The 27,049-nt window shown below is 48.5% G+C and overlaps 1 protein-coding gene across 4 annotated transcripts in view; it reads left to right on the forward strand.

Annotated features, from left to right (window-relative positions):
- Positions 1 to 27,049, forward strand: part of WDR19 (WD repeat domain 19) — a 137,722-nt gene that overhangs the window by 64,071 nt on the left and 46,602 nt on the right. For all 4 annotated transcript variants that reach the window (XM_054029211.1, XM_054029210.1, XM_054029208.1 and 1 more), the window contains exons 19-25: positions 2,922 to 3,032; positions 3,404 to 3,513; positions 5,265 to 5,322; positions 6,239 to 6,385; positions 6,476 to 6,558; positions 14,354 to 14,437; positions 26,688 to 26,834. In XM_054029211.1, coding sequence (XP_053885186.1) covers positions 2,922 to 3,032; positions 3,404 to 3,513; positions 5,265 to 5,322; positions 6,239 to 6,385; positions 6,476 to 6,558; positions 14,354 to 14,437; positions 26,688 to 26,834 — 740 coding nt within the window. The remainder of the gene's footprint in view (positions 1 to 2,921; positions 3,033 to 3,403; positions 3,514 to 5,264; positions 5,323 to 6,238; positions 6,386 to 6,475; positions 6,559 to 14,353; positions 14,438 to 26,687; positions 26,835 to 27,049) is intronic.

The raw sequence follows: 27,049 nt of genomic DNA on the forward strand, positions 1-27,049 counted from the left end.
TCGATGGACCATTGGTCTGACTCACTATGGCCATTCTTATGTTTTTGTGTAATTTTTAAAAATGTATTATTTACTCCTCATAACACAAGATCTAGGGGTTACCCTATGGGTTGTGGCAGTTCCTGAGAAAGGAGAACACGGTATTATGTTTCTAGAAATAAGTAGAAGACAGGACAAAGCTGTTTTTGAAACTTTGGCATGGTTGAAATGGCACTTACTTTCAAAGCACCGGTGAGTTACACATTTTGGAAGTGTTAGAAATTACCAAATTCTTTTGGCCTTTGTCTCTAACATAGACAATTCCAACACTGTTTGAATACTAAAATTTCTATTAAGTTTGTTTTTTAAAAGGTGAGCTACAAGAGCTTTTAAAGATTTTATGAGCCCACCAAGAAATTCTGCATTTTCCTTCTGCTTTCTCCTCATATTTCAAAATCCTAAGGCTATGTTATGATCTCATTTGGAGTAACGGCTGAAATAAGTGGAGTCTCTCTGGGTTGACAATGGTGTAACTAAAATCAGAATTTGGCAAATGGGTTGTGTATGTGTTAAAGATTGCTCCTGGTTTTCATGCTCCCCAGAATATTCACGTTTGTTGTCAGTTTGTCCACCTCACGGGTCAGAGTCCTTATAAAGGCTTTATTTCAAAACCTTTTATAATTTTTCTGTTTGGTTTTCTTAATATAACATATATAACATTAATGTCATTATTTCATTTTTTGTCCATGAAGTCACAATAAAATATTTCTATATATTAAACACTTGTGCTCTGTTTACAACTTTTCAGTGCTTTGTTGATGCTTTGCTTTTGCACATTCTGTATGTAAATGGTATATAATAATTTAGAAATCTAGAAATCAAAATGTACAAGTAGTATTTATAATGTGTGTAACGTGTGGGAGTTCATATTACTTTTAGAAACTAAACTTTTGCATTTCTAGCTTTTTTTGTGTTCAAGTAACCTTAATATGTTGCATTAACGTGGGTTTTTAATCCAAAATTAATAAAACAATATGTATATACATAGTAATATATATTTGAAGAAAACAAAGCAGAAAATTGAAGCGTTTTTGTTTTCATTTTTCTCATTCCTTTCTGTTCTTTTTTCCATTAGATTTGTATACTGTTCAAATATATAATTAATATAGTTACAACAATGTGTCTACTCATATAGTATAGATTTTACAGAGACAATCAAGACATTCAGAATGAAGCATTTTTATTATAGTTTTTTGATAAATGTTCATGATTGTTACATTGTAACTAAGATCAATAATTTGCAATAGTTCATCTTAAAAATGCATATTAAAACAGGAAATGTTAGACTGTTCTGTTGCAAATCGTTAATATTTACTCCTGGGGAAATTCTTCGCCATTGCACAGTGCAGAATTTCCTTTCCCCTACAGAAATGGGCTGTAGTGCTGCTAGCTGTCACTGGGTGCTGCTGGACTCAGCAGAGCCCAGCTCATACATAGAAGACACTGCTGGGGGGAGGAGGAGGGAGCTAGAAGGTTCCTGGCAGCTACAGTTCCCAGCATGCCCTGAGGCAAGGCGAGGGCGGCAGACAGGAAACTCCATGCAAATCTGGGACTGATCATCAGGCTGTTTCTCCCTCTGGATCCCTGGGCTCGGGAGTGGGGGGAAGAGGGCGGGTATCTTGCCCGTGGGGGCCCCACAGCTGGGCTCTGGGCAGAGAGGATTCAGGTGTATAGGCTGGGTGTGGGGGGCACGGCTGGGCTCTGGGGGGAGGGGTTGCGGGTGTCTGGCATCCTGACGGGGCTCTGGGAAGGGGGCAGAGAAACAGGATCTGGGTTGTCATAGGTGTTTCTTTAACTCTCTACTCCTGGGGAAAATTTTGTGTTTATATTGTTACAGACATACTTGCTGACAGGTATTTTGAAATAAATTTCCAAAATAATTGAAATTGGTGCGATTATGTAGTGCAGGGATCGGCAACCTTTGGCACCGCGGTTTGCCAGGGTAAGCACCCTGGTGGGCCGGGCTGGTTTGTTTACCTGCCGCATCCGCAGGTTCGGCCAATCATTGCTCCCACTAGCCGCGGTTCGCTGCTCCTGGCCAATGGGGACGGCAGGAAGCGGCGGCCAGCACATCCCTCGGCCTGGAGCGGCGAACCGCAGCCAGTGAAAGCTGCAATCAGCCGAACCTGAGGACGTGGCAGGTAAACAACCGGCCCGGCCCGCCAGGGTGCTTACCCTGGCGAGCCGCGTGCCAAAGGTTGCCGATCCCTGATGTAGTATTATTTTGACACATAACATTTGCAGAATTTTAAAATATTGTGTGCAAAATTTTTTATTTTTGGCACAGAATTTTTAATTTTTTGGTGCAGAATGCCTCTAGGAGGAATATGATATTGGACGGTTTTAATGGTAATGGCCTTCAAACATTTTCTCATTTAAAAACAATTGAAAAAATGTGTCACTTTGAATGCCTTGGCTGTTTTTGTGAAATGCCGAAACCCTAAAAAAAATAAAAAATAAAAAATTCTGATTTGTGTAAGTACCGGTATCCATTTCTGCAACTCTTACTTACATGAGGAGTCCCATTAGCTTTATTGGAACTGTTTGAATGAGGGCTTTCAAACCGGGCTCTTGCATTTTGCTAGGGGACTGCCGTGTATTGGGGTAGAATCTGCCCTTTCCTATTTGATGGAATCCCTTCCATGTACATTGAGAAATGTCCCATTTCTTGTGTAATGAGAGAGGTTTTAACAAATTATGTAACTGTGCATATCATACAGCAAATGTGTGTGCCATGTTTTTTCTAAGTGACAAATGTGACACATGCATAGACATGACCTGGCAGATGGATCTGTAGAATCTTTTAAAAATTAGTAATAAATGACAGTTTGTAATAGGGTCATCTTCTGGACAGTTGTAGCACTCGGCATTTTTATTTACAGGGAATAGAAGACCACAACCTTTTAGCCGGACATCTTGCCATGTTTACTAATGACTTTAATCTGGCTCAGGATTTATATCTGGCATCCACCTGTCCTGTTGCTGCACTTGAGGTACCCAGTTAAGTTGCCTAAAACGTTGTCAGATGTTAATTGTTTTTCTTGCCAACCTAATATACACTACTACCTGATTATTTTACATGGTGATAATTCTGCTTAGTTTTGTAGTATTTCTAAACATTTTGAGTCATAATGATATGGGTCTGTCAATTGCTTAAGATAAGTATGTATTATGCCTCTTATTACAATATCACCTTCGTGCTATCATCTGTCTCAAACTTTCTATTGAATCCAGCCAAGATTCTAACATTGATAATTGTATTTATAATACTAGAAAATAATATAATGATTCAGTATTTGATGCTTACATCAGAAAATTGTTTCTCCCCCAAAAGCTGACTTCAAAGAATTTCTTTTGGTAACAGATGAGAAGAGATTTGCAGCACTGGGACAGCGCACTGCAACTGGCTAAACGTTTGGCCCCAGGCCAGATCCCGTTCATATCAAAGGAGTATGCTATGCAGCTTGAATTCACGTATGTTCTCCTGTAAAAATGTAGTATTGTAATATTGAACTAGTACTCCTACTAAGTAGAAAAATATTAGCGATATCCTGAAAGCATTTCCACAAAGATCTTGATTTGTTGAGCCACTCCAGCTCATTGCAGTGCTATACAGAATCCCTGAGAGGTTCTGCAGCTGCTGTACCAGGGAAATTGGGAGTATCCACAGAAAACTACTCTGGAGACATGGTTCACAAAAATAGCTGCTCATGATTGATTTAAGTGCCCAAAAAATGAAGTGCACACCAACCGGCAAACTTCCCAATGCAAACAAAATAGACCATTAACCAGAGGTTTAGTTGCAGAGCAGTGTCAGCTTGGAGTAGCTTTCTCCTTCCTGCCATCTTTTATCTCCACTGTTGAGAGTGGAAGACAGCCTGGTATTTAAATGCCCATGCCTCTCCTTCCCAGATCATGCTGGGTCATCCCATCTCCTGTATATTTGTGAAAAAGGAGAGCCAGACTTTCAGGTCAGCAGTCCCTGGTAGAGAGAAGGAGTCTACCCTACTACCCTTGTCTTTTAAACCTAACTATATAGCTGCCCCTACCAGGTTGATATCCTGTTCCCTTTGGCTGCCAAATCAAGGTAGGGGATCATGGCTGCTTCAAGTATGTTCCCGTGAGCAGCCACTGAGCAGGCTTAATCTGGTAAAGCAAGTGAGATTTATGGGAAAACAGTGGTTGAGAGATTGCTTCTCACAGTACCAGGTTTCTACGCTACCAAAGAGATCATACAAAGGAGCTCCTTAGAAGTCAAATTCAGCCTCATCACCAGTGACTTTCGAGCTTTAGAAGACTCACTTTCTAGGGCCCATAGAAGATTTTGGCACAACAGCCATAAACCCTGACATAGGCATTATTTCCATGCAAATATGCACTGCAGTCACTAAATCATTTTTAATTCACACCTTTTGTTGTTTCAGAACAAGTCTGGGAACCCTCTTATTTGGGAATAATAATGTCCTATTTCTATTTTGTTTAAGTTGGTAAATAAATCATTCAGTCAACATTAGTGGAATCAAAATAGGACACTTCTTTCTGAAATCAGCTTCTATTGCTTGTTGAGCTCAAGGTGTAAAGGCCTAGAAGTGATATAGGAAAGAGGCTTCTCTAAGAGACAGGTGTGCATACTCACTGCTTATTCTTCTTGGAACATGAAGGGACATGACGCACATGCTTAATTATGCCTTCTTATCTGAGCCACAGAGTCCTGGAGAGCCATAATTAAAAGGTTCAAGGACCATAGGTTCAAAGTGAAAACTAAATATGCCATGGCACAAACTACATAACACTTACTAACTAACAATAATACAATTTAAGTCTAAAAATTAAGGGAGTTTTGTATCCAAATCACCCTGTATACTGAGAGAAGATACCTGCAGGTGGCCACAGAAAGGAGGGAACTGAGGCATTTGTGACCATATGGTACTTTTGTAACCTTAGGTCTGAATGTGGTGCTGCTTTCCAGAAGGTTCCCAAAGGAAATGCAGCAGCACTAGGGGTGCACATCACACAAAATGGGAATATGCAGTGGCCACCTCAAAAAAGAATTGCAATTTACATTAAATGCTGCAAAAATGTGATCACAGGATTAACTGTTTTAATAAGAGTCGATTAGCTGACAAATAAATGGAATGGATATCCTAAGTATGCAGGCTTAATATCTCTGCAACTGTTGTTCCTATTAATTTACATTTTTAATATAAATTATTATTTTCTTTTAGGGGTGATTATGTGAATGCTTTGGCGCACTATGAGAAGGGAATCACAAAGGACAATAAGGTAATACTCTTCAATGATGGCAGCATACAAGTAAATATAATATATATTATACACTGAATTCTTCTGTTACGGTATATTTAAATACAGGATTTTGTATTCGTCTGTAAATGATATGACTCTCTTCCTTTTCGAAGAACAATATTGATATATTGGTCTTTCCTGTCATTTTATAAACAGAGAAAAATGGCTTACTTGATGTAAATCAGTAGTTTATTAATATCTATTGCATTAAGATTGTAGTACAGAAATTATTCGCATCATTTGAACAATTTCACAATATTTATATAAATATTAAGGGGGACAGTGCCAAAATAATAATATATTTATATATGATACTTATATAGATCTCTGCTCCTTTGGTGTAGTCAATTGTTCAGTAAAGAAGAAGAAAAATGAATAGTCAGATTTTTTCAAAACAAGAGAAATAGAAATGCTTCCTTGTATATTTTAAAACCAAATGTGTGAATTGGGGGCTAGTACTTTGAGAGAAGTCCAATTAGAAGCAAGTAATTTCCCGATCTGTCTCTTTCTTACATCTGTTTTGGTGTTTTGTTCTGTTTCTTTGTCTCTTTTTGAAACTTACCTTTGTCCTGTATGCTTGGCCTACTCAGTTATTTCAAAAAATAGAATGTAGTGTGAAAGACTAGATGAAACTTCACCAGAAAGTTACCTAAATGTGGCCAGTAAGGAAAACATAGGCTTTTCCACAATTAGTGGTGCCATTATTTAATCATAAATACTGACTGTTGCCTTTTCAAACTCTGGTTTAAATTTTTTAGACAAGAACAGTTTTACCTGAGGTCAGGTTGTTTCTGGTTGATGCATTTCACTGTTGTTGCAATCATTGCAATGGCTTCTGTAAAACCAGTACTTTTTGTACTGAAAATATAGTTATCACTTTACTTTTGATCACCAGTACCAGGAACATGATGAAGCTTGCCTAGCTGGAGTGGCTCAGATGTCCATTCGAATGGGAGACATTCGTCGAGGGGTTAACCAAGCCATTAAACATCCTAGCAGGCTGCTAAAGAGAGACTGTGGAGCCATTCTGGAGAGTATGAAGGTATCCGTAGTAATACAGAGAGCATTAATAACATGATGAATTCACAGTCTACAAATAAGTTAACAAATTGTATAATTTTCATTATTGTAGCAGTTTTCAGAAGCCGCCCAGCTATATGAAAAAGGGCAATATTACGACAAGGCAGCATCAGTATATATCCGCTGTAAAAACTGGTAAGTGCAGCTTTAGTGCGGTATTACGTTCCTTGAAAAACAGGTTTTATTGTAGTGCCCTTTAAAAAGGAATAGGAGTCCCTGATCAACTGGATTAATCAGACACACAGTTCACATGACTCTTTTCCTGGGGACTAGGTCAAGTATGATTTACACTCTCTGAATCTTCAGAAACGCAGGTTGATGTAAATCAAAACTTCTAGTGCTAACAAAGCCAATTCAATCAGGATGGATGTGGCCCATTCCCAGCAGTCGACAAGAAGGTGTGAGTATCAACAGAGGGAAAATTATTTTTTGTAGTAACTCACTCCCAGTCTTTATTCAGGCCTGATTTGATGGTGTCAAGTTTGCAAATTAATTCCAGTTCTGAATAAAGGCCTGAATAAAGACTGGGAGTAGCTGAGTTACTACAAAAAAAACAATTTTCCCTCTGTTGATACTCACACCTTCTTGTCGACGGTTGGGAATGGGACACATCCACCCTAATTGAATTGGCCTCGTTAGCACTGACCCCCCACTTGGTAAGGCAGCTCCCATCTTTTCACATGCTGTATATTTATACCTGCCTACTGAATTTTTCACTCCAGGTATCTGATGAAGTGGGTTATAGCCCACAAAAGCTTATGCCCAAATAAATTTGTTAGTCTCTAAGGTGCCACAAGGACTCCTCGTTGTTTTAGCATCATAGGGCTGTTCAGTGTCGTTTCCAAAATGAACTTGGCCCTTGTCCAGTTCCTAGGGAGCAGGTGTTTACATAATAGAATTGCCACCATAATTGGACTCCTCTTAGCAATCTCTGCAGAGCGAACAATAATTGAATTGGTAGAAAGACAGATGTACCTTTTCCTCATGAGCTAGTTCCTCCAGGTCAGAAATGAGACACATTGGGGTAGTGCAAGGAAGGCTTGCATTGCTGTCATCAGTGTTGTGCCTTTTCTGTGAATAAATGAGAGTATGGCAGAGTCCAGAGTGATCTGTCTGGCACTTCTCACAAATAGAAACTACAGACCAAATTCACTAAAGTATTTAGGTATGTAACTTCCACTGGTTTCTAAATACCTGTGAAGATTGGGGCCTATGATCACATCCAAAATTAAAACAAGGAAAAAATGATATTCTAATTCTGTAAGGCCCCTTTCTTCTTCGAGTGCTTGCTCATATCCATTCCATTAGGTGTGTGCGCGCCGCGTGCACGATCGTCGGAAGATTTTCTACCCTAGCAACACCGGCGGGTCGGCTGTGGAGCCCCCTAGAGTGGCGCCTTCATGGCGCTGAATATATACCCCAGCCAACCCGGCGCCCCCTCAGTTCCTTCTTACCGCCCCTGACGGTCGTTGGAACTGTGGAGCGCGGCATAGCTGTTCTCCACTCTCCCTAGCTTAGTTAGTTATTCGCAGTTATAGTTATAGTTATAGTTCTGGTGTTTATAGTTAAATAGTCGAATAGTTTTTAAAAGTTGTTCTAGTTGTTCTAGTAGTTCAGGGGATTAAGGGGGTCGTCTCCCCCTTTCTCCCCCGGCCGCGGGGCCGGGCTCATGCCCAACGCTCCCGGCTTCAAGCAGTGCGCCTCCTGCGCTAAGCCTATGCCCACGAGCGACCCACACGACTCCTGTCTGAAGTGCCTGGGAGAGTCCCATCAAACAGATAAGTGCAAGATCTGTAAGGCCTTCAGACCAAGGACCAAGAAGGAGCGGGACTTTCGGCTCCGGCAACTCCTGATGGAGGCGGCACTTAGTCCGGACGCTCCCCCTACAAGTCAGGCCCCGGCACCTAGCGCCTCGGTGCGCAGTGCCCCGGCGGCACCGGCCATGCCGACCACGCGAATGGCGTCGAACAAGCCTCCCCGGCACCGGACCTCGTCGGCACCGCAAGCACAGCAAGTGCCTCGACGCCGGTCATTATCCCCGGGGCATAAAAAAGCCCATAAGACGGGGACCTCCGTGCCGAAGACGCCGGCTCCCCCAGTGCCGGGGGTAGAGCCGAGTCCGCCGGTGGAGCACCGAAAACAGGTGCCTCCAGCACTGTCGACTCCGGCGCCGAGGCCGTTGAGTCCGGTGCAGATAGCGTCTCCACCGAGACCGGCGGTGATACAGTGCCTCCCGTCACTCCAGAGACCTTCGCGGCGGCGAGAGACTTAATAGCTCTCACGGAGCCGGCACCGCCTCAACCACCGGCACCGACAGCACCGTTGACTCGCCCGGTCCAGTCGAGGGGGAAACCTGCCTTGATGCGCCCTCCATCGCAAGGGCTGGACCCTCGGCACCGGTCCAGGTCCCGAAGCAGGTCCCCACGCCGCTCGCAGTCCCGGCGCCGAATATCACCTCGGCACCGGTCGTACTCGCGGCCAAGATCTTCGTCGCGGCACCGCTCTACGTCTCGGCACCGCTATGATCGTCGGCACCGATCAACGTCGAGACGTAGTTCTCGGCACCGCTACGGTCGACGCTCGACGTCGAGAGGCCGCTCCCGGCACCGGGCATACTCCAGGTCCTCGTCGAGGTCCAGATCCGGCTCCCGGCACCGACGAGGTCATCGGCACCGATCGCGGTCCCGGCACCGTTCGCCGGCACCGCGTAGAGATAGATCATCTCCGGACCGGCACCGTGCGGCACCGCAGCCCACGGGAATCGTTTCGACTCTCTCGGCACCGCCATGGCCATCGAGATCGGTGTCTCGCTCCTCGGAGGACCTATCGAGATCGGCATACCCCCCTCAAGGGCAAGCCGAGGAACAGGACTTGGGCCATTGGCAGGAGATAACAGAGGACCATTCTCATGGCCCATCTCACTAGTCGTTTTGGACCCCGTGGGCGTACCATCAGGAGCAAGGGGCTCCAATACCTTTGACCTCTCGCTCGGGTCACTCTGTTAGAAGGGCCCCGGAGTCCACCATCTCTCGGCCTCCGCCAGGGGGCATGGAGGCTTCCGTGTCCGCACCACCTGACGCCCTGGACCCAAGCGCAGGTGATGCTCCGGCCCAGGAGCAGGGAGACCAGGACCCTCCCTTGGATCCTGTACCACCGGAGGCATCTTCCTCTTCCTCTCCGGATGAGGCAGTGGCGGGCACATCATGCACAGGTCCACCTCCAATAGATCTTCGGTCTCACCAGGATCTCCTGCGTAGGATGGCCCGTAATATGGACCTGCAGACGGAGGAGATAGTGGAGGTGCAGGACCCTATCGTGAATATCCTCGGAGCGGATGCCCCATCGAGGGTGGCGTTACCCCTGATCCGCACGATACAAGCCAATGCAGCTACGATATGGCAAACTCCTGCCTCTATCTCACCCACAGCGAGAGGGGTGGAAAGGAAATACTTTGTTCCATCCAAAGACTACGGGTACTTGTATACCCACCCCCAACCGTGTTCACTGGTGGTGGCATCAGTGAACGCAAGGGAGCGCCACGGTCAGCAGGCTGCAGCGCCTAAATTGAAGGAGGCGAAGCGCCTCGATTTGTTCGGCCGTAAAGTTTACTCAGCCGGAGGACTGCAACTTAGAGCGGCGAACCAGCAGGCGCTCCTGAGCCGCTACAACTTTAACTCCTGGAACTCTATGGGGAAGTTCAAGAAGTTGGTTCCCCAAGAGTCCAGGGAGGAGTTTGGAGCCATGGTAGAGGAGGGTAAGAAGGTGGCTTGGACCTCCTTACAGGCCTCCTTAGACATAGCGGACTCTGCTGCGAGAACCCTGGCATCAGGTATCGCTATGCGGAGGATCTCCTGGCTCCAAGTTTCGGGTCTACCTCAGGAACTGCAGCAAACCCTGCAGGATCTGCCCTTCGAAGGACAAGGGTTGTTTTCAGAAAAGACGGACTCTCGCCTGCAGAGCCTCAAGGACTCCAGGACAATCATGCGTTCCCTGGGGATGCATGTTGCGGGCCCTCAGCGCAGGCCATTTAGGCCGCAGCCTCAGCGCTTCTACGCCCCCCCCCCCGCCTCGTCAGAGACAGGACTCGGCCCGGAGGCAAGGGCGAGGTGGTAGAAGAAGGTGGACCGGCCCTCAACCCGGCCAGAACCAGGGGCCACCTAGACCACCTTCAGGCCCCAGGCAGAACTTTTGAAGGTGCGGTCGAGGACGGCGCCCCAGTCATCCCCCAGGATCCAGCCCCCTCCTTTCGAGATCGCCTTTCCCATTTCCACCGTGCTTGGTCCCTTATAACTTCGGACCGTTGGGTCCTTCGCACGGTGGACAGGGGATACGCTATCCAGTTTTCTTCAATCCCCCCCCTCCTCCCCCCCTTCCCTGTCCCTCTTCAGGGACCCTTCTCACGAGCAACTTCTTATATAGGAAGTTTCTACGCTCCTTGCTATGGGGGCCATAGAGGAGGTTCCAGTGGAGTTAAAGGGCAGGGGATTTTATTCCCGGTACTTCCTCATTCCCAAGTACAAAGGAGGTCTGCGACCCATCTTGGACTTGCGCGGACTCAACAAATTCGTAGTAAAGTTGAAGTTCCGCATGGTCTCTTTGGGGGCCATTATCCCTTCCCTCGATCCTGGAGACTGGTTCGCCGCCCTCGACATGAAAGACGCATACTTTCACATCGCAATTTACCCACCTCACAGACGCTTCCTGCGATTCGTGGTGAACGCGGTGCACTACCAATTTGCAGTCCTTCCCTTCGGCCTATCCTCGGCCCCAAGAGTGTTCACGAAATGTATGGCTGTCGTGGCAGCGTACCTTCGTCGGCAAGGGATACAGGTGTTCCCGTACCTAGACGACTGGCTGGTACGCGGTCGCACCAAAGAGCAAGTTCAAGCTCACGTCCACATAATAGTGCACACATTCAACGTGTTGGGCATCCTACTCAACAAGGACAAATCCACTCTAGAACCTACCCAGAGAATAGAATTCATCGGCGCAGTTCTAGACTCCAGACGTGCACAAGCCATCCTGCCAGACAACCGCTTTGGCACCATCACGAGCCTCATTCAAGGGCTCCAGGCCTTCCCAACTACCACGGTGAGGTCGTGCCTTACCCTGCTGGGTCACATGGCTTCCTGCACGTACGTAACCAGGCATGCCAGACTTCGGCTTCGCCCACTCCAGACCTGGGTGTCGTCAATATACCGCCCACATCGGGACAGCCTGAACATGGTGGTCACGGTCCCGAACTCGGTCCTGACCTCCCTCACCTGGTGGCTAGATCACAATGTGGTCTGCGAGGGGATGCCATTTCACGCCCCACAACCCTCTCTGCACCTGGTCACAGACGCTTCATCTCTGGGTTGGGGCGCCCATCTCAACGAACACCATACCCAGGGCCTGTGGACTGCACCCCAGCTAGCCCTGCACATCAATGTTCGGGAACTGATGGCGGTGCGCCTGGCGTGCCAGGCATTTCTCAATCTCCTACGTGGCCGCTGTGTGTTAGTTCTCATCGACAACACCACGGCCATGTTTTACATCAACAACCAAGGAGGAGCACGTTCGTCAATTCTGTGCCAAGAGGCCATTCGCCTGTGGGACTTCTGCATCGCCCACTCAATCCATCTCACGGCATCGTTCCTCCCTGGAGTCCAGAACACTTTAGCGGACCGACTCAGCAGGTCCTTCCAAACGCACGAGTGGTCTATCCGTCCGGACATCATACATTCCATCTTCCAGAAGTGGGGGTTTCCCCAGATAGACCTGTTTGCATCTCGAGACAACAGGAAGTGCCACGCGTTCTGCTCCCTGCAAGGTCGAGCTCCGGGCTCCCTCTCGGATGCGTTTCTCCTTCCCTGGAAAGATCACCTGTTTTATGCCTTTCCTCCGTTTCCTCTGGTCCACAAGGTACTGCTCAAATTGCGCAGAGACCAGGCACGGGTAATTCTGGTCGCTCCAGCGTGGCCGAGACAACATTGGTACACCACACTGTTGGAACTCTCGGTTCAGACACCGATCCCGCTTCCATTATGTCCGGATCTCATCTCTCAGGACCACGGCCGGCTGCGTCACCCCGACCTACAATCACTCCACCTCACGGCGTGGCTGCTCCATGGTTCACCCAGGCAGAGCAGCAGTGCTCGCACTCTGTCCAACAGATTCTGCTGAGCAGTAGGAAGCCCTCAACACGGACCACGTACCTGGCCAAGTGGAAGCGGTTCTCCTGTTGGTGCGAACAACGAGCCACGCCCCCGTTGCAGGCACCTATTCCTCTCATTCTGGAATATCTCCTCGCCCTAAAACAGCAGGGGTTGGCGATATCTTCAATTAGAGTCCACCTGGCCGCTATATCGGCTTTTCACCCAGGGGAACTCGCGTCCTCGGTATTCTCTAACCCGATGGTCGTTAGATTCCTCAAGGGCTTAGACCGGATGTACCCACAACAACGTCAGCCCGTTCCGACGTGGGACCTCAACCTGGTTCTCTCCAAGCTCACAGGTCCTCCATTCGAGCCACTGGCCACCTGTTCACTTCTGTACCTATCCTGGAAGACAGCCTTCCTCGTAGCCATCACCTCAGCAAGGCGCGTTTCTGAACTCAGGGCGCTTACATCTGAGCCCCCTTACACAGTTTTTCATAAGGATAAAGTGCAGCTTCGTCCACATCCTGCCTTTCTCCCTAAGGTGGTTTCTCCTTTTCATATCAACCAGGATATATTTCTCCCGGTTTTTCATCCTAAACCACCTGCCACTCGCCAGGATCAACGTTTGCATTCCCTGGACGTACGCAGGGCCCTGGCCTTCTATATTGACCGCACAAAGCACTTTAGAAAGACGACGCAGCTCTTCGTTGCAGTGGCCGACCGAATGAAAGGCTCACCAGTCTCCTCACTACGCCTATCCTCCTGGATTACGTCTTGCATCCGGACTTGCTATGACCTGGCAGGTGTCTCAGCACCGCACCTCACCGCTCACTCCACGAGGGCCCAAGCTTCCTCGACTGCTTTCCTGGCACATGTTCCGATCCAGGACATTTGTAGAGCGGCGGTTTGGTCATCAGTCCACACATTTACAGCTCACTATGCACTAGTGCAGCAGTCCAGAGACGATGCTGCTTTCGGATCAGCGGTTTTGCACACAGCAATGTCTCACTCCGACCCCTCCACCTAAGTTGGGCTTGGGAGTCACCTAATGGAATGGATATGAGCAAGCACTCGAAGAAGAAAAGACGGTTACTCACCGTTGTAATTGTTCTTCGAGATGTGTTGCTCATATCCATTCCAAACCCGCCCCCCGTCCCCACTGTCGGAGTAGCCGGCAAGAAGGAACTGAGGGGGCGCCGGGTCGGCTGGGGTATATATTCAGCGCCATGAAGGCGCCACTCTAGGGGGCTCCACAGCCGACCCGCCGGTGTTGCTAGGGTAGAAAATCTTCCGACGATCGTGCACGCGGCGCGCACACACCTAATGGAATGGATATGAGCAACACATCTTGAAGAACAACAGTTACAACGGTGAGTAACCGTCTTTTACATTGTCAGAGCAGCATAAAATGGCCCGAAAATGCACAGTAACCAATTACTAGTTTTTAGATGTGTAGCAAGTGCCTATTTTTGAAAACTTTGAAGCTCTTTCAAAGCTTCTCTTGTATATAACAGAAGAAAGCATATTTGTAATGCAAAATATCATGATTAATTTCCTTGTTCGTTTAAATGAAAATGAGATCACTTTTACATACTACATTTTTTTGTCTTAATTATTACTAAAGAATAAGATCATGTTGTTGCTGGTATTCATACTGCACACATTTTGTAAGTCCCTTTTTCTTTTCAATCTAGTATTTCTATAAATATGAGTATACTTTTATTTGGCGAAGACAAATTAAAAAGAAAGATCAATTTATTATTTGATTACTTTATTCTCTTTGTTTTCTAGGGCAAAGGTGGGTGAGCTTCTCCCTTGTGTATCATCTCCAAAGATTCACCTGCAGTATGCCAAGGCAAAAGAAGCAGATGGCAGGTGTGTTTAATTTCCAGAATCAAATAGCCAAAGGTTTAAAGCTACAGAATGTTAATATTCACAGTTTTATTAATAAAAAAATTAGTATATCTAGTGACTAAGTTTTTGGACTAATTTGTGGAAAAATATAAAAATCAAGTGTTATGCAAACATCTTGAAACTAGACAAAGATTATGCTGCTGATTAGGAAAGAAATACTTCTGATAGATTATCCTTGGGTTAAACTTTAAAAAGCTATTTTTAAAAAAGTAGCATTAAAGCTGTTAAGTACTGTAGCTTTGTTCAGTGGTGGTGATGTGCTGAAGTTTATTTTTCTTCTAAAGACTCATTCTGAGTTTTTATAAAAAGCTGTGATTAGTCATGACAGCCTGTGAAACAAAAAGTTTTTACTTTTTTAAAATAAATTACAGTAGCACTGTTTGTAATAATTGGGTCTCCAAATTTACCTTAATTGTGAACTCAACTGTAAGAAGCGAGGGAAGTTCATAAAATGTGACAATAACAATAAACATCAAACATCAATAAACATTGATGAGAAAAGGTGAAAAAGAGACAAAAAAGCCTATCGATATAATTCAAGGACTGTGTTAAGATCATGCCTGGTAAACAAGAAAATTGGTGTGTTGGAAATTAGGACTAACTGATGATCAAAATATTGAGAGGATGGGCTTTTCTGCTCATCACTGCCCTTTTGAAGTCCTTAAAAGAGAAAACTTTTGGGGGAAATTCAGGAGGAAGAAGCTGTTTGCCAGCAACTGCTGCAGCAGGCTTTACCATCATGGCTGCCACTGTCTCTTGAGTCCCCAGGATCTGTTGTAACACTGTGGGACTCTCTTATCCTGGTCCTGAGAAAGATGCTGACCAGATTGGGCCAGAGAGGGGGATTCAGATGACATTGCCACCTCCACCAGCTCCAGCTAAATTCTGAACTCTCCCTTTCTCTCACATGTGCACGCTCACACACAGTGTCTTCTTTTTTCAAATCCGCCCTCCCCCCCCACATATTTCTTCTCTTTCCTGTCCCTCTGCTTTTACCTTCTGCTTAATAAGAGTCTGGCTTAGCCAGGCAAGACTGTATTTGTAACATTGCTGTTACCCTGTGACCAGAAAGAGGTGACAAAAAGCAATGCCCTAAAGATGCTGGTACAAGTTTGCCAGATCTCACAATGACTATTAAGACAGTGAGCCATATCCCCTCCCCATGCAGCAGTGTGGTTGCAGGTAGGAGTCAACACCAGATCCAAAAGCTGCATTTTCGATCTTCGCTGTTCTTTTCTCTTCTCACTTGTGTGTGTCTTGTGCTGTCTTCTAGAAAACAGAATTGGACTTTAACAGCAACCACAACACCTCAACTAATATCTTTTCATTTCCAACATTATTACCAACATTATTACCAACATTATTACCACATAAGAGACTGTCAAACAAGTGGGTTTTTTCGTTCTAAAAACTCTATAGCTAAAGGCAAAGGAAACAAGGAATGTTGTTAAAATGACAGGGACAGTCTTTGCAAATTATTGATTAATGTTTAGATAAGCAAACACAAAAGAAAAGGATACTTAATCACAAAATATAGTTTTTGCTATTTGTAATATACAAATAAACGTACTGCAGAATATTTTGTGAAAATAAAAAGTCTTAGTATTATGAGGAGTCACTGCAGTGCTCTTCTGCTAAATATTTGCTGTGATGTGAGCAGAGGCCACTATTTTTATGACAGTAATACAGTGTGTGAATGAGGAAGGTCCTATTGTAACTTGTTTGACTGGGGAAGAGAAGAGAATGGGAGTTCTTCTTCGAGTGATTGCTCATGTGTATTCCACAATATGTGGCATGCTCGCCACGTGCACCAGTGCCGGAAGTTTTTCCCCTAGCAGTACCCATAGGGGAGTGCCCCAGCGACTCCTGGAGTGGCGCTTCTATGGCACGGTATAAGGGGCACTGCGTGCTTCCCCCCACCCTCAGTTCCTTCTTACCGCCAGTGAAGGTGCATCGGACCTGCTCTGTTCCAGCGTGTCTGCAGCTATCCTCTTGAACTCTTGTTCATTCATAGTTAGTTAGTACCTGTAGCTAAAGTAGTTTAGTTTAGTTTAGTGCGCCCGGGTCGGGGCATGCCCAGTGCCCTGAGCTTTAAGTCATGTGACACTTCCAGGCGGCCAATGCCAGTGAGTGACCCGCACTTGGACTGTTTACGCTGTCTGGGGGAAACCCATCTCAGTGATCGCTGCAAGACTTGTAGATCCTTCAAGCCTCGGACCAAGAAAGAAAGGGACATTTGTCTCCAAGCCATTCTGATGAAGTAGGCGTTGACCCCGACTCCGGTGCGCTGCTCCAAGTCGGCACCGGGTACCGCGGCGTCGGTGCACAGCGACCCTTCGGTGCCTTCCACCAGTCGGCACCGCTCCCTGTCCGAGGCACTGGAGCAAGACCAGGGGAGAGACTAGACCCATATTGGGCAGTTCTTGGTCCCCGTTGGTCTCCACTCCTCCTACTCAGGTTGAGTGGAGTAGCCCGGCCCAGTCGGCTCAGGCTGGGACGGTGCAAGCAGCCTGGGGGTATGTCTACACTACGAGAGTAGTTCGATTTTACTTAAAGCGAATTTGTGGAACCGATATTACAAAGTCAAACGTGTATCCACACTAAGGACAGTAATTCGACTTTGTGAGCCCACACTAACGGGGCAAGTGTCGACATTGGAAGCGGTGCACTGTGGCAGCTATCCCACAGTCCCCGCTGCCCATTGGAATTCTGGGTCGAGCCCCCAATGCCTGCTGGGGCAAAAAATGTGTTGAGGGTGGTTTTGGGTAACTCTCGTCATTCAACCCTCACTCCCGCCCTCCCTCCGTGAAAGCGCTGACGGGCAATCAGTTCGCGCACTTTTCTGGTGATTGACAGCGCGGACTCCACAGCACTGCAAGCATGGAGCCTGCTGCGATCATCGCTGCAGTTATGGCCGTTGTCAACATCTCGCACCTTATCATGCATCTTTTTCAGAGGCAAATGCTGAGAAATCAGGCGAGGAGGCTACGGCAGCGCGGTGAGGACATCAAGTCTGAGAGAGGCACAGACTTCTCACAATGCACGGGACCCTGCGCCGTGAACATCATGGTGGCAATGGGTCATATTGATGCTGTGGAACGGCGATTCTGGGCCCGGGAAACAGGCACAGACTGGTAGGACCACATAGTGCTTCAGGTCTGGGATGAATCACAGTGGCTGCGACATTTTCGGATGCGTAAGGGAACTTTCCTGGAACTTTGTGAGTTGCTGTCCCCTGCCCTGAAGCGCAAGGACACCCAGATGCGAGCAGCCCTGACTGTCCAGAAGCGAGTGGCCATAGCCCTCTGGAAGCTTGCAACGCCAGACAGCTACCAGTCAGTCGCGAACCAATTTGGAGTGGGCAAATCTACTGTGGAGGTTGCTGTGATTCAAGTAGCCAATGCAATCATTGAGCTACTGCTCTCAAAGGTAGTGATCCTGGGAAACGTGCAGGTGATCATAGATGGCTTTGCTGCGATGGGATTCCCAAACTGCTATAGATGGAACTCACATCCCTATCCTGGGACCGGACCACCAGGCCAGCCAGTACATTAACCGAAAGGGCTACTTTTCAATGGTGCTGCAAGCACTGGTGGACCATAGGGGACGTTTTACCAACATCAACATCGGCTGGCCGGGCAAGATTCATGATGCTCGCGTTTTCAGGAACTCTGGTCTGTTTAGACGGCTGCAGGAAGGTATTTACTTCCCGGACCACAAAATAACTGTTGGGGATGTGGAGATGCCTATAGTGATCCTCGGGGACCCAGCCTACCCGCTAATGCCCTGGCTCAGGAAGCCCTATACAGGCGCCCTGGACAGTGAAAAAGAACTCTTCAACTACCGGCTGAGCAAGTGCAGAATGCTGGTGGAGTGTATTTTTGGACGTCTGAAGGGGAGATGGAGAAGCTTACTGACTCGCTCTGATCTCAGCGAAACCAATATCCCCATTGTTATTGCAGCTTGCCGTGTGCTCCACTATCTCTGTGAGAGCAAGGGTGAGACGTTTATGGTGGGGTGGGAGGTTGAGGCAAATCACCTGGCTGCTGATTACGCCCAGCCAGACACCCGGGAGATTAGAAGAGCGCAGTGGGACGCGCTATGCATCCGGGAAGCTTTGAAAGCTAGGTTCCAGAGTGAGCAGGGTAACCTGTGACTATTAAGTTTGTTTAAACAGAAGCTGAACCTGCCCCCGTTTCTTTACCCAGTTAAAGTTGAATATCCTCTCCAGTTACCAACCCCCTTCCCTTCCTTCCAACACACCTTTAAAAATAAAATAAATGAAACTTTGTTCATTAACACCGTTTTTTTTATTAAGGATTTCGTGGTAAAGTGTTGAAACTGGGACGCAGACTGTGGTGCGGAGCGTGTGTAGTGATGGAAAGGACGCTTCTAAACTCGAGGAATGACAGGTTCCTGCTCCTAGAGCGGTCCGCAATGGTGGACTGGTTGTTTCAATGGAGCCTGCCACCCCTCCTTTTCGGGACTCTGTGTGTGGGGGCTATGTGACTTTGTGGCGGGGGAGGGTGGTTACAGATCCCCGGCTGCGTGGCTCTGTCATCCAGGCTAAGGACCGCTGCATAAGATCTGTAACCGCCCTCCCCCGCCACAAACTCACATAGCCCCCCCACACAGAACATGAAAACCACCTCCCAGACTGACCAGGGTGCCTAGTGACTGCAATGTGCGTGTGACCTTCTGCTGAACCTGCCCCCGTGTCTGTACCCTGGTAAAGGTGACGGTGCTCTCCAACTACCAACCCCCTTTCCCCCCTTCAAACACACTGTCCTCTGAAAGAACATGACGGAAACAGTAATTAACAGAAACGTATTTTTTATTAACAACTACACAATTAGGGGATGAAACTGGGACGGGGGCTTGGGTGAGGTGCTTTTGGAGTGAAGGAAAGGACTTATCAAATCTTTGGGAATGAGAGCCTTCTGCTACTTGAGCAGTCTGCAGGGGTGGAGTGACTGTTTTCACGGCCCCTGCTGCCCCTCCTTCTTGGGACTTTGGGTGGGGGGGGATGGGACTTTGTGGCGGGGGAGGGCGGTTAGAGATAGAACGCAGCGGGGCTCTGTCCTCCTGCCTCCGGTCCTGCAGAACATCTACAAGGTGCCGGAGCGTATCCGTTTGCTCCCTCATTATTCCAAGCAGCGTTTGAGTCGCCTGCGGGTCTTCCTGCTGCCACCTGTCCTCCTGTTCGCTGTGTATTGCGACATGTTCTCCCTCCACGGGGTCTGCTGTGCCGCCTCGGCTCGGGAGCAGCCCATAAGTTCTGAGAACGTCTCGTCCCGTGTCCTTCTCTTTCGTCGCCTGATCTGCGCCAGCCTCTGGGAGGGGGATGCCGGGGTAGCTCGGGACACACTGGCAGCTGTGGGATGGGAAAAAGGGAGTGAATTCCTCACAAAGATACAGTTTTGCGAACAATGAATATAGTCTTTCTCTGTGAACAAGACCATGCACAGTACCTATCACATGCGCACTCAGTACAAGGTCGAATTTTCGGCCTTCCCATTGAGTGCCTAGGGTCTTGCTGTACAGATCACACAAGCGGGGCCAAACAACAGAATTCGGCTAGCAGGCGGACATGGTAAGCCGTAGACTTTTGGCTGCTTAAAGCTTAATTTATAGCAGTGCCCTCCTTTCACGTTCCAAGCAATGCTCCTAGCGTTGGCCAGTTCCTGCTGCCGGCAATCCAGCCAGCATGAACTCTGCCCCTGTCCCACCCCCCTCGCAGCTGTCCCCAGGAAAGATCCCTGCATGCTGCCCCTGTCCCACCTCCACCGCGTGGCTGTAAACCGCCGGTTACAGTTATGTAAAGGAACAGGCAATCACTCCCAATACTAATATTCCCCTAATTCAAAGCAGGTCACCATGAGTGATATCACTCTGATGAGGATTTCGGAGACAGAGAAAGAGCGCATGCTGCATGAATGCCAGCAAACACCAGGGCCGTATGCCGCCATGCTTTGCGAGGCAATGATCCCAGAGTACTTGCTGCTAGCCTGGCGCGGAAAAGTTTCCTACCATGAAGGACGCAATAAGGCTGCTGTCCCCAGGAATCTGATGCAAAGGCTTTCACAATACCTCCAGGAGAGCTTCGTGGAGATGTCCCAGGAGGATTTCTGCTCTATCCCCGGACATATTGACAGAATTTTCCAGTAGCTGCACTGGCAAGGACTAAAAACTAAAGCGCCTAGGGCAAACTAATCATGAAAAACCCATTGTTAAGATATCATTCCTATTCTGTTCAAAATAAATGTTTAAAACACTTACCTACTGATCCTTCCCCTGATTCACGGTCCGGGTTACCGCCTTGGGAGGGTTGGGAGGGGATCTCCGTGAGGGTGATGAAGAGATCCTGGCTGTCATGGAAATCAGCGTTGAAAGCGCTGTCGACTGCCTTGTCCTCCTCATCTCCTTCCTCATCTTCCCCGTCCGCGAACATCTCCGAGGAAGCGGCCGTCGACAATACCCCATCGTCCGAGTCCACGGACAGTGGTGGGGTAGCGTTGGCAGCCGCACCTAGAATGGAATGCAGTGCCTCGTAGAAACAGCATGTCTGGGGCTGGGATCCAGAGCGTCCGTTTGACTCTTTGGTCTTCTGGTACCCTTGTCTCAGCTCCTTGATTTTCACGCGGCACTGCATTGCATCCTGGCTATATCCTCTCTCTCCATCATGGCTTTTGAGATCTTCTCGTAGATCTTCGCATTCCGTTTTTTCGATCGCAGCTCCAAAAGCACGGACTCATCGCCCTGCACAGCGATCAGATCCAAGACTTCCCGATCAGTCCATGCTGGAGCCCTCTTTCTATTCTGCGATTGCATGGTCACCTCTGCTGGAGAGCTCTGCATCGTTGCCAGTGCTGCTGAGCTCGCCACGATGTCCAAACAGGAAATGAGATTCAAACTGGCCAGACAGGAAATGGAATTCAAATTTTCCCGGTGCTTTTCCTGTGTGTCTGGGGGCTCGTCAGAGCATCCGAGCTTGGACTGCTGTCCAGAGCGTCAGAGTGGTGCACTGTGGGATAGCTGTGGGGATGGAGGAACCCTCGGACTCACTCTTCAATGTCCTGTTGGCCTCGGTACCAGGTAGGGTGGCCCTTCCACTCCACGAAGGGGTGGCAAAAATTTCAAATGCCTTGTGGCAAACCCTGCTTGCTTTGGCAAGCACTTACTTAACCAGTGTTTTTTTTTTTCTCTTAGTGTTGTAAATAGTTAGATAAGTAGTTCTTTTGTTCTTTAACGACTAGCGTGTTAGTGTTGTAGATAGGTTAGATAGTCCCCTATGGGACTTAGCTCAGGGACGGGGCATGCCCCGGTCCCCAGTTTCAAGCCTTTTGATCTCTGTAGAAAGCCTATGCCAATAGGCGACCCTCACCAAAGTTGCTTGAAGTGTTTGGGAGAAGCCCACATTAGCGATAAGTGTTTCAGCCCTCGCGACGGTCTCCAAGCCGCCAAAATTGGACTTGGCACCAAGTACAGCAGCATCAGTGCAAAGTGCATCTCTGGCACTGGCCTTCCAGTGCCGGTCACAGTCCCGGTACTGGCTAAGAAGCAGAGGAAGCACCCGGGGAGAGGACATTCCCTGACATCCCGTGTGGGAAAGGGAAAGTCTGGGGAGGAGCATAGACCCTCATGGGGCAGAAAGTCTCCGGAGCCCAGCCAGGCACCTGTATCGCCAGCTAGGCCAGCCAGCCCTCCTAGGAATGCACTGGCCACCCCAGGTAGTGGCAGAGGCTCCAGCACCTGGAAGTCTCCAGGGGGAAGCCAGCACTGGAATCCATGCCATGATCTCCGTCTGTGCGGCATCGCTACCTGGCACCGCGGCAGTTGACATCAAAGTGACAATCCCCGGGGATGCGCTTCTGACCTGCCCAGACTGACCAATGTTCCTAGCACCAGTCACGGGACTCTCAGCACCTGTTCCCTGTGGGATGGCACCGCTCACCTGATGGCCAACACGGCCTCAGCGCGCCAACGGTCCCCAGAATGGCTCCAGTCTTTGGACAGGAGATGTCACTCCCTGGGATGAGGGACTCCATTGTGGCCCCGATGAAGTCAATCCCGGATGGTACCGAGGTGCAGATCGCTGGACTCACGGCACCGATCGTCCAGGTCGAGGCAGCGCTCCCCTCCATCCCATTCCCAGTCACCAGACTCACAGCACTGATCTCAGAGCACTAGGCATCAACTACCGGGTCACCGTCGCTGATCCCCCGAGCTCCATCACCGATCCCTGGCAGACGGCTTCAGGGCTCAGCTCTCTGGTACCGGTCCCCCTGCCGCAGACATCAGGATAGCAGGCAGGGAGAGGACTTCGAGACCGCATCAGCACCGCAGTGGTCTCCAAGGCAAGACCTTTCCCCTTCGAGCTCGGAGGAGGAGGAGGTAGCTGGTGTCTTGGGCCAGGCACATCCAGCCAAATCGGGGGGGCTCCCCAGGGCCACTGCCTGGTACATGGCCCCAGGGCCAATGGCCTATCCCTTGGCAGTTTTGGAATCAATGGAGGTTTCCCCAGGCACCAGAGACAATCATGCAGTGCTCTGTGTCAGGAGCATCAGAGAGGAGGTCAGCGACAGTATCCCGCCTGCCCCTGGACAAGGACGAAGGGTCTGAGCAGGGTGCCCAGGAACCTCCCCCAGCCTCGGTGGAGGCCACCTAAGCAGAGGACTGAGAGCCAACCCCTCCTCCCATCTTCGCCTCCTTGTCATCCTTGCCCGACAAAGCAGTGGCGGGACCATCCCAGACAGTGTCACAGGATGATGCCAAGGCACACCAGGAGTTGCTGAAGAGGGTGGCAGCGTACCTGGAGTTGGAGGCAGAGAAGTGGTGGAACCCTCGGACGCCTTGTTTGACATCTTGGCTGAGGTAGCCCCATCCAGGGTGGTACTCCCCATTCATGAAGGGGTGGTAAAGCTGGTAAAAAACTTCGTGGCAAACCCCATCCTCTCTCCTGCCCAGGAAAGCAGGCGGAGAAAAAGTATTACCTCCCCGTGAAAGGGTTTGAATACTTGCATTCTCACCCGGCTCCGAACTCTCTAGTGGTCTCAGTGGTCAACGAGAAAGAGAGACAAGGGCAACCAGGCCCAACTTCCAAAAATAAGGATGGCAAAATGCTTGATTTATTCGGGAGAAAATTTTATTCATCTGCCAGCCACCAATTGTGAGTGGCAAACCATCAGGCCTTACTCAGGAGGTATGATTTCAACGTGTGGCAGTCAATATCGAAGTTTGCAGACTTGTTACCCAAGGAGTCCACGCAAGAGTTCCTTGCCATCCTAGATGAGGGGAAAACTGGCAAGGGCCTCCCTTTAGGCTGCCTCGGATGCAGCAGACTCGGCCGCGAGATCCATAGCAACAACTGTGTCCATGAGGTGGGCATCGTGGCTGATGTCCTCTGGGCTGTCGACAGAGGCTCAACTCTCGATCGAGGACCTCCCTTTTGATGGCCTGGCCCTGTTCGCTGAACAGACAGACACGAGGTTGCATGGGCTTAAGGATTCTAGGGCTATCCTATGTTCCCTAGGCCTATATACACCGGCCGCCTAGAAAGAAGTTCAAACCGCAGCAACCCCATAGACCAAATGGTCAAGCCGGACCAGAATCCTACCACAAGAAGAGCAGGGACTATAAGCACCGCCAAGGCCAACAATCGGGCCCTGCCTCTCACTCGTCAGTTTACATCCCGGCCAGGCACCACCTGGAGAGAATCCTCACAATTCTGCTGCAGGTGCTTACAACTCTGAAATGGTGATCAAACCCAGTAAACGTTTCTGAAGGAAGACCCTTTACAACCCCAAAACCCACAAAGATGCTAGTGTCGGACATGTCCAACCTAGCTAGGGGGACCCACCTTGGATCGCTGAAAATCCAGGGGTTGTGGTCCTGGGAGGAGCTCACGCTACACATACAAATGTCAGGGAGCTCAGAGGCATCCATTTGGCTTGTGAGGTGTCCTTCCCTGACTATCCCATCAAGTGGTTCAGGTATAGACTGACAATACAGCTGCCATGTTCTATGTCAACAGGCAATGAGGAGTGAGGTTCTCGGCTCTCTGCCAAGAAGCCCTCCAGCTGTGGGAGTTCTGTATCCAGCATGGCATACACTTCGAAGTGATACATCTTCTCGGTGTCCGAAACACACTGGCAAATTGCCTCAGCAGGACGTTCTGTTCTCACCACAAGTGGTCCCTCCACGAGGAGGTTATCAAAATGATCTTCTAGAGGTGGTGTACCAAGTGGACCTGTTCACCACCAGGTGGAACAGAAAGTACCATCAGTTTTGCTCCCTCCAAGGACTTTTCTTCTGTCTTGGGCAGACAACCTGATGTACACCTTCTCACCAATCCCTCTTATCGGCAGGACCTTCCTGAAAATAAAGAGGGACAAAGCCAGGGTCGCCATGATCACGCCAGCATGGCCCCACCAGCATTGGTTTGGCATGCTCATGGACTTGGCGTCAGCGCCCCCATTGACACTTCCCAACCACCCAGATCTGCTCTCTCAGGATCCCGGGAGGTTATGCAGCCAAACCTCACCTCACTCCACCTCTCAGCGTGATGTTGCGTGGCTGAACCCAGAGGAGGAGGCCTGCTCTACTCAAGTCCAGCGAGTGCTGCTGGAAAGTAGAAATCCCTCTACTAGAGTAACTTACCTGGCGAAATGGAAACGCTTCTCCTGCTAGGCATTGGAGCAAGGGATCTCCCCGACCCAGTAGTCTTTGCAGTCCATTCTAGACTACCTGCTTCATCTAAAGCATCAGGGCCTAGCCTTCTTCTTGATCAAGGTGCACCTGGCAGCCATTTCAGCCTTCCAGGGCATATCGGTGTTCTCACATGAGATGACGATCAGGTTCCGTAAGGGCCTGGAAAGGCTCTTTCCGCCAATCTGGAACCGGGTACCCCAGTGGGACCTCAATCTAGTCTTTTGTAGGCTCACTGGCCCTCCCTTCGAGCTGTTAGCCTCCTACTCTCTTTCACACTATCGTGGAAAGTTACCTTCTGTGTGACTATCACTTCAGCGAGGAGGGTCTCCAAGGTTAAAACCCTTACATTGGTGTACTACAAGGACAAGGTTCAGTTGTATGCCCACCCGGCTTTCCTGCCAAAAGTGGTGTCGATTTTCCATATTAACCAGGACATATTTCTCCCCGTTTTTTGCCTGAAGCCTGGCGTGTTGTCAAGGGTGTGCATATCCCTCTCCTCATTCATCAGGTGGGTTCTGGCCTTTTCCTTAGAGCGTACTAAGTCCTTCATCACAGTGGCCGACAGAATGAAAGGCCTCCCGGTATCTTCTCAAAGGCTTTAGTCTTGGATTGCCACCTGCATTTGCACTTGTTATGAGCTGGCACAAGTTGTATCTCCGCAGATAGTGATGACTCATTCGACCAGAGCTCAGGTGTCATTGGCAGCCTTTCTAGCGCAAGTCCCTATCCAGGATATCTGCAGGGCCACAACGTCGTTGTTGGTGCATACCTTCACGACCCACTAAGCCATCACCCAACAGGCTAGAGATGAGGCTGGCTTTGACAGAGCTGTGTTGCAATCGACACAGCCATGAACTCCTACCCACCTCCGGGGATACTACTTGGGAGTCACCTAACATGGAATGGACATGAGCAATCACGCGAAGAGGAAAAAACAGTTACTAACCTTTCGTAACTGTTGTTTTTCGAGATGTGTTGCTCATGCCCATTCCATGACCTGCCCTCCTTCCCCACTATCAGAGTTCCGGCAAGAAGGAACTGAGGGAGGCAGGGGGCTGGCAGTGCCCCTTACACCAGGGCACATGTGCGCCACTCCAGCGGGCTCCAGAGCTGCTCCCCTACGAATACAACTGAGGGAAAAACTTCTGGCACTGGTGCATGTGTCGAGCACACACACCTAACATGCCAGTTTAGATGACTGTGGAGATACTCTCATAAAGTATGTAGAGTGTTAATGCTGCTTGTCTTCTAAGGCGAGTCAAAAGATGATATTGTATGAAGTGTTGTCTGTCTTCCTACTGCCATTATCCATCCCAATAGAAGAAGAGTTCCAAAGGAGTGTACATCTACTAAACAAATTGGCTAAACAAACAAGAACTTGGTTTCACAGCATAACTTCTCAGGTGTAAAATGTCATGAGTCCCTTGCATAGAATATTGTGAAGAATTCTTAACAAAGCCAAGAAAGCTTGAATGTAAAATGTGGCATCATTATTTTTCAGATATAAGGAAGCGGTTGTGGCTTATGAGAATGCCAAACAATGGGACAATGTAATCCGGCTATATTTGGATCATCTTAACAATCCTGAAAAAGCTGTTAGTATTGTCAGGGAAACACAGTCTCTCGATGGAGCCAAGATGGTAGCCAGGTAATGCAGTACTGTAGTTACATTAGATAGATTTACAAACCTAACTTTCCTAACCTTATTTCTTTATAACCTCTCATGTTATCGTCCTTGTTGCTCTCTTCTATATTTTTTGCCAAGTTCTAGAATTATGATCAGTACACTAGAAGTGATTCAAAAATGAGATGTAAATAGTAAGCCGGGGTGGGCAAACTTTTTGGCCTAAGGGCCACATCTGG

This window comes from Malaclemys terrapin, chromosome 5, assembly GCF_027887155.1.
Source record: "Malaclemys terrapin pileata isolate rMalTer1 chromosome 5, rMalTer1.hap1, whole genome shotgun sequence".
Lineage (NCBI taxonomy): Eukaryota > Metazoa > Chordata > Testudines > Emydidae > Malaclemys > Malaclemys terrapin.